Source organism: Gobius niger (genome assembly GCF_951799975.1).
Source record: "Gobius niger genome assembly, chromosome: 6".
Lineage (NCBI taxonomy): Eukaryota > Metazoa > Chordata > Actinopteri > Gobiiformes > Gobiidae > Gobius > Gobius niger.
In genome coordinates, this window is record NC_136857.1 from 27,842,083 (window position 1) to 27,848,895 (window position 6,813).

At 44.9% G+C, this 6,813-nt stretch overlaps 1 protein-coding gene across 1 annotated transcript; it reads right to left on the minus strand.

The window, feature by feature from the left end:
• Nucleotides 1-2,114: 2,114 nt before the first annotated feature.
• Nucleotides 2,115-3,083, minus strand: LOC306964312 (hydroxycarboxylic acid receptor 2-like; the record flags this gene model as incomplete). The annotated part of the gene is made up of 1 exon (XM_079558303.1): nucleotides 2,115-3,083. One exon carries the CDS (start codon nucleotides 3,081-3,083, stop codon nucleotides 2,115-2,117), a length of 969 nt encoding a protein of 322 aa, XP_079414429.1.
• Nucleotides 3,084-6,813: the final 3,730 nt, after the last annotated feature.

Sequence of the window (6,813 nt, forward strand, 5' to 3'; positions counted from 1 at the left end):
TGGCTAGTTTCATGTTGATTTGAATAGGCCGGTGACTCGAGAGGTCACCGTGCTCAGAGCTGCTGAACTTATTGGAAAAACTTTGACTTTGACTTGTCGATCTTTGATTCAGCGAATTCTGCAGACTTTAATTAGTTTATCATTTATTTATTTTTTACCAGTGCAGCAACAAAATCAATATGATGTGGATTATGCTGCTCCATGGTAAGATTGGCATATTTCATGTTTGCGACATTTTGATGTATTCACGGATACACTTTATCACTTTATTTCATTTTTTTTTATTAGGACAAGTGTCTCATTTTACCACCCCTCTTTCCCACCATGTTCCCGGTTTAGTTAGTTTTATTGTTTTATTAGTTTTATCCCATACATTTTCCGTATTATTCCAAAATATATTAAAGAAAACACTCCTCTGCCCCTCCAAACTGAACTCCGTCACAAGCCTCACGAGAACTGCCGCCCGCAGAAGCCCGAGTGGGTCAAGCCTGAGTCACGAGGTTGCGTAGCTTGTCAAGTGTCCCGTTTTGGCTGGGATACTACCGTATATTGACTCGTCTTGGAGCTTGGCCGGGCTGGTGAGACGGCTCGTAGCGGGTGCAAGAAAATGTCCCGTATTTTCAAATCCAAAACTTGACTGCTATGCCTTAGCAATGTTGATAACATGGAGTTACAAACAAATGTTCCTCTTTATTTGGATATGCAAAAACAAGCCCTCTTCATTAATTTGGGTCCATCAAATTTTACTGATGAAAATTCTGCCATTTTGGAAAAGTCTCAAATGCTCCAATGGAGACACCAACACACATTATTGTTAGAAAGCTCTGGATGTTCAGGATTGTGAAGTCATATCGCTAAGCATCATGGGATTTGCCGCAATAACAAATGAATAGAGAATTTGAAAAGGTTATTGTTCACATTAAAACCTTTGGGCACTACAGTGAGTTACATGTGTTTACTCAGCAGCTTACAGAGTTATTCCACTGCTTGTAATTCCACTTGTTATATTGTTGTTTGCTAATGTTAGTCTATGGAAAATGTTAGCTACTACCCACAAACATGGCGTATCTAAATGGTAACAGTGAATTTTTCCCCAGCTGTATTCACCTTATTCCGGAAGTTCACGTTGGCGCCGCCATGAATTGTGCCCGCCCATTTTCTCCTATCTGTCAGCATGGGGCTGGAGAAGTCCACATAATATCAGTCACTACACGAAAGCAAAGCCGTTTTTTGGCCGTGCAGAGAAACGGTGCAGTGTTGACTTGTTGGTTCAAATGAACATTGGCCATTTTACACAAATCAATCGACTAAACTTCAGATTTGAGCGGAAAATATTTTCCCTCGTTCTCCGTTTAAATGAACGGGCTTAGTTTGCGCTCGACCGGAAGTGTCTGTACAACGGAAGTGCCGAGACAACGCAAAAAGTGGCAAAAGTGGGCGGGGCGGAATAAGGTGAATAGTGGAGAGGAGGAGAGGCTAAATGCTAACGCCGTTTGCGCTGTGTTTGCGCTGTGTTTACGCGATTTAGGGCAAGGGTGAAGACCAGACAGGTACTAAAGAACTTGTCTAAGCTAAGGTAAGAACATATCTCAGTATGTAAAAACGGTCGCCTATTCCTATACTTGTCATATACACATATATCACTAGTACACATTATTATTATACTATTAACATACATACTGTGTGATGTTCTGAGATTATGAGTTGTTACAAAAAAAATGTCCACCCAAGTCCCGCCACTCACTATAGCTATAAGCACACACTAAGTAGACCAGTGGTTCCCAACTATTTTACTGCTTCTTTATTTTTATGTGTTTGTTTATTTCAGTCGAAGGCATTCCACAGCCGAACATAAGGGAGACAAAGACAAAAACACATTTGAATCCAATCCGCTTTATTTGCATAGCATACACAAACATACGTTATTTTAATTCAACGGTACCCAGAGAGTGAGAACAGTATGCAGATTAAAGACACAAGTAGAGTTTGTCTTCAGCAACATCATCATCGTGCAGCTACACACTGCGTTTTCCTAAACCACTTCCGGAGCACTTTTTTCGTAGACGTTTGGTTTTCACTGCGGCTAACTCCTGAAGACGCCTTTGAGCGTGTTTCTATTGAGCGTTTGGCGATCTCCTGAAGACGCCTTTGAGTGCGGCCCTGAACATGAAGCTGGAGAAGGTGTAGATCAGCGGGTCCAACGCGCTGTTGAGGTACGAGAAGCCGAGGCACGCCATAAACGCCAGCGATATCTTCCTGAAGACAGGGCAGTTGTGCGGGTCGTACCTCTTCAAGACCAGCCCGCTCAGCCCTGTCACGATGGCGGGCAGGAAGCAGACGGTGAACACCAGGTTGATCACAGCTATAGCACGGATGGCCTTCTTAAACTTCCTCTTCTGCACCAGCTGCTCCTTTCGCTTCAGATACCAGATGATCCGTGCCGAGCAGAAGAACAGCAGCGCCCACGGCAGCAAGAACTCGACGACGTAAGCGACGATGTGCACCGTGATGGCCGGTCTTCTCTGGCCCGCCCCGAAGCTGCGGCACATGGGGCCGTGGCTGTGGTGGTGCAGCAGGTCAGTGGTGAGCAGCGGGATTCGGAGGGCGACGACAGCGGCCCAGATGAAGAGCGACAGCCAGAAGGCGTGGCGCGAGGTCATGAAGCTGACGTGGCACAGCGGGTGCAGAACTTTGAAGTAGCGGTTCAGCGCCACCACGGTCATGAAGCCGATGCTAGCCGAGCGGTTCACGGCCAGCATGAAGAGGTTGATCCTGCAGAACGCTTCGCCGTAGAGCCAGTCTTCGCCGCGGAGGTGCGTGTCGATCCTGAAGGGGACGCACACCAAGAGCAGGAAGTCGGCCAGCATCAGGTTAAAGAGGAAAACAGCGTGCGGCTCCCAGGACTTCATACGGAAACAGAAGATCCACAAGGCCAGGAGATTCCCGGGAAGTCCCACCACCACCCCGGGGATCATCGGCAGGTATATCAAGGGGGAGGAGCTGGGCTCAGGCCCAGAGGAGGCCGAGCAGTTCGACGAGTTCAAGTTGAGAGGAGGGGAGGAGCCAAAGGAGGTGCTGGACATTTTGAGACAAGGGGAGTCCGGAGTCTTTGTGCAGAAGTAAATCTGCAAATGAAGAAAAAAGTCAAGTTTAGAACATCGCTGCCCAAAGTGCAGTACACAAATGCATTCATAAGTGCAACAATCATTTAAGGAAACAAAAGTTAGAGAATTGAGCGCCAGCACAAACGAGGCACAGGTTTTTTGACAAGTGTGCCGTAGACAGGGCTGGATTACACTCAAAAGATGCTGGTCTCTGACTGACTGGTGGCAGCAGTTAGTTGATACCAAAGGACTTAAGGGGCCAGATCTGCTAGTGAACTGAGATCTTCCGAGTGGCGGATATGCTCTACTTGCTTTCGCCACTTGTGAGAGGGCGTCACACATTGAGTTTTTACACACATACAAACAAAGGCAGCAGGCTCTGTTAAACAGGGTAAAACGAGACGGCAGTTGAAGCAAGGGGATGTGCATACATTGATGGGTGGGGAGACAAAGACAACAAGAGTGGACACAGGTTTGCTTTCATTGTATAGATATTTTTCTTTGTTTTTCCCTTGGACAGAGAGGGCCAGATCTTGTGACTGGCGCAGTCCGTGCGCAACTCTAAACGCAACATAGTACACGCGCGATCTTGCATGTGGCGCAGGTTTTGCTGCGCCACTAGGGAGAGGGCGTTTTTTCAAGAAAAAGAGGCCTGAGACTGAGGCGTGGTTCATGACAAGCAGCACTCGCGCTACTCTTCTATAGAAACTAGGGATGTCCCGATCAGGTTTTTTTGCCCCCAAGTCCGAGTCATTTGATTTTGAGAATTGCCCGATACCGAGTCCCGATCCGATACCTAAGACATAATTTTAAAAATTAATGGTTTTGAATATAGAGAGTAACTCTACTTTGTCTGTTTTTCTCAAGTAAGCAAGACTATTAGTCTTTACAGTGTAATATAGTTTGACACAGAGAGGGTGATCTAAAATCCCATTCTTTATTAAATGTGTTTGTTGATTGGCAATGAAAACAAAACTTGGGCAATACATTTTGTATGCACTGCAATGTAAAAAAAACTGTCTGGCAGCACAGAAAAAAACACAGCAGTAATGTGGCCAAACAGTTAAATATCACAATATATTTGGCCAAAAGCTAAATGTGCCATGTTAACCTGATTACAGTCTCTTTAATAAGTACACTGCGTTCCAAATTATTATGCAAATGACATTTTTCTAAGATTTTCTAAATTGTCAACTCAAATGAGAGTCAGCATAATTTTCAAGTCTTTACCTGGTAGAGGATCATTTAAATGTGGTGGAAAAAAATTCCTAGTGATAACAGTATTTTTTTTTTTTTTAAATAAATATAGTAAAAACCTCAAAATCCACTGTTAACCAAGTTATTATGCAACTCATCGTTTCAATACATTTTAAAGCTTGTAATTAACTGAAAATGGTCATTTGTTGTATTTGTAGCACTAGGAGGTCATATTTACTGAAATCAAAAGCTATTTCAATCAAAAAAATATTAACAGGTCAAGTTATATTTTAACATAGGAGCCCTTGTGTGATAGCAGCTTCAACATTCTTAAATCCATTAAACTTGTGAGTTTTTGGACAGATTCTGCTTGGATTTCTTTGCAGGATGTTAGAATAGCCTCCCAGAGCTGATGTTTGGATGAAAACTGCCTCCCACCCTCATAGAAGTTTTTTTTTGTTGAGGCTCCAAAGGAATCTCAATAGGGTTGAATTCAGGGAAGGATGGGGTCCACATCATGAGTTTCTCTCCTTTTTTGCGGCACCAGCAGCTTCAAATACCTGTATGCTGCTTTGTAGCATCTGTTCTCATAATCTGATGTGTTTGTCTGGCAGAAACCGTCCATATTGTGCCTTTATCGGCACAAAACGGAGTGTGCTCTGAATCATCCACAGATCTCTTATCTGTATGATGATTACACTTAATCTTTCATGAAATATCGAAGGTTTTCATACCTAGACCAAGGCATTCAACTATTTCACACTTTTCATCAGCAGAAAGTCCATTTTTCTTTACCATATTGCTTGAAAATGATGATCTGCATAATAAAGTGGAACATCCTTTTTCAGTAGTTTTTCCCTTAACTGGGCTTAACCTGAAAACTAATCATCCCAGGTCTCTGAGATTAATGTCAGTGATTCATAGAGCCCCGAAACACGATACCATCCATAAGTTTCATTATTATTGCTTTTTTTTACCTTTTTGACACAAAAATCCAATTTGCATAATAATTTGGAACGCAGTGTAGATATAGGGTGACCACATTTCCCAGCCTGAAAACCAGGACGGGGTCAAGGTCCGTGCGTGCAGTGCACCGTCCACCGAGCTGTGCACGCGCGCCGTTCACCGTGGCTTGAGCGTGTGTCACCTACTGTGGTCGTGCACAGAATGCGTGTGTTTTACTAAAGGTTTAAGACAACCCAGGAGTGACAACAAGTGCTTCAATTCACCTCCTGAACATAGCGCGGGGATAAGCGAAGAGAGGAGGCAGTTGTTATCAGGTTATTAGAGACGAAGTTTCCCCTCGTCTTTCAGCGTTTGCGCACGTATGAGCGCAGCGGGCCATCACAGACTTTTAAACATCTTCGCAGAAACGCGAGGATGGTTTCTCTGCTCTGTGCGGGTCTGAGTAGGCATGGTTTAATCACATGTAGCGGGGTAATAGCGATAAAAACAGCTGTTTGTCTTCCCGTCCGTTCTCACTGGGGATTTCTCAGACGAAAGGGGGACTGAGTGATGGTGCGAGTGGTTTGACGCAGCAGGTGGAGTGAGTGACAGAGGCGCTGGGCCAGGGGGAGAGGACAGAAAGCGGTTCGCGGTAGCTCGAAATCTGATCAAAAGTAACGAGAATGGACACGCATAAATATCCGAGTCCTGATCGGGAGGTGTTGTCCGATTCCAATCGAGTCTGTAACCACGTGATCGGGCCCGATTTCCGATCACGTGATCGGATCGGGACATCCCTAATCGAAACCTTCACATTATTTTCCTCTTTACATCGCGCTGCCTTGTCTTCTTCCTTAGAATCGAGGTCAAATTGAAAACAAAAGTGAAATTGCCTGGAAAAGTCTGTTTGAGCGTAGGTTAAGCACGTGGGCTTACGTTGATACTGTAGATCAACGCGCACATCCCTAACACCAAAACAACAACAGTTTTCATAAATAAACCACACATGCCTCAAGTGCCACAACACCAGGTCTAATCTGAGCTTTAAGGAGACATTTCCATCGTGTGTCAGTGTTTACCTCCTGATGATGCTCCGTGTGTAGCCACAGCTCAGTCCAAAAGAAAGACGCGCATTGCAACTTTTTTTTTCAGACGCTCCAAGAATCCTGCAGCTGTAGCGCAAATGTTTCAATACGCTAAAGTCTTCTTGCAACTACTGCATGACTCTGCAACTCCTCTGCAGCTGATATGACAGTTTCTGATCAAAATAATCCGGTACATTTCTTAACTTTGCGCATTCGAACGGTGTCCAGCGCGAGGCTCTCTGTTACCGCCCGCTCGTCTTGGATCTGCAGTGAGTGGCTGCAGCAGCGGAGGGACACTTTTATTTCTTTTATGTTTATTAAACATTGCGCGCTGCATCACGCATGTTACGCGTTTACAAGAGAACCCCTCCCTGCAAACCACCGCCTTCCGCAGGTCTGGGGAAAGCATGGGGAGGGGGCGGCACCACAACATCGCAATGCGAGTCTGTTCACCCCTCCTGTCCGGCCCACTTTTTGCGCCA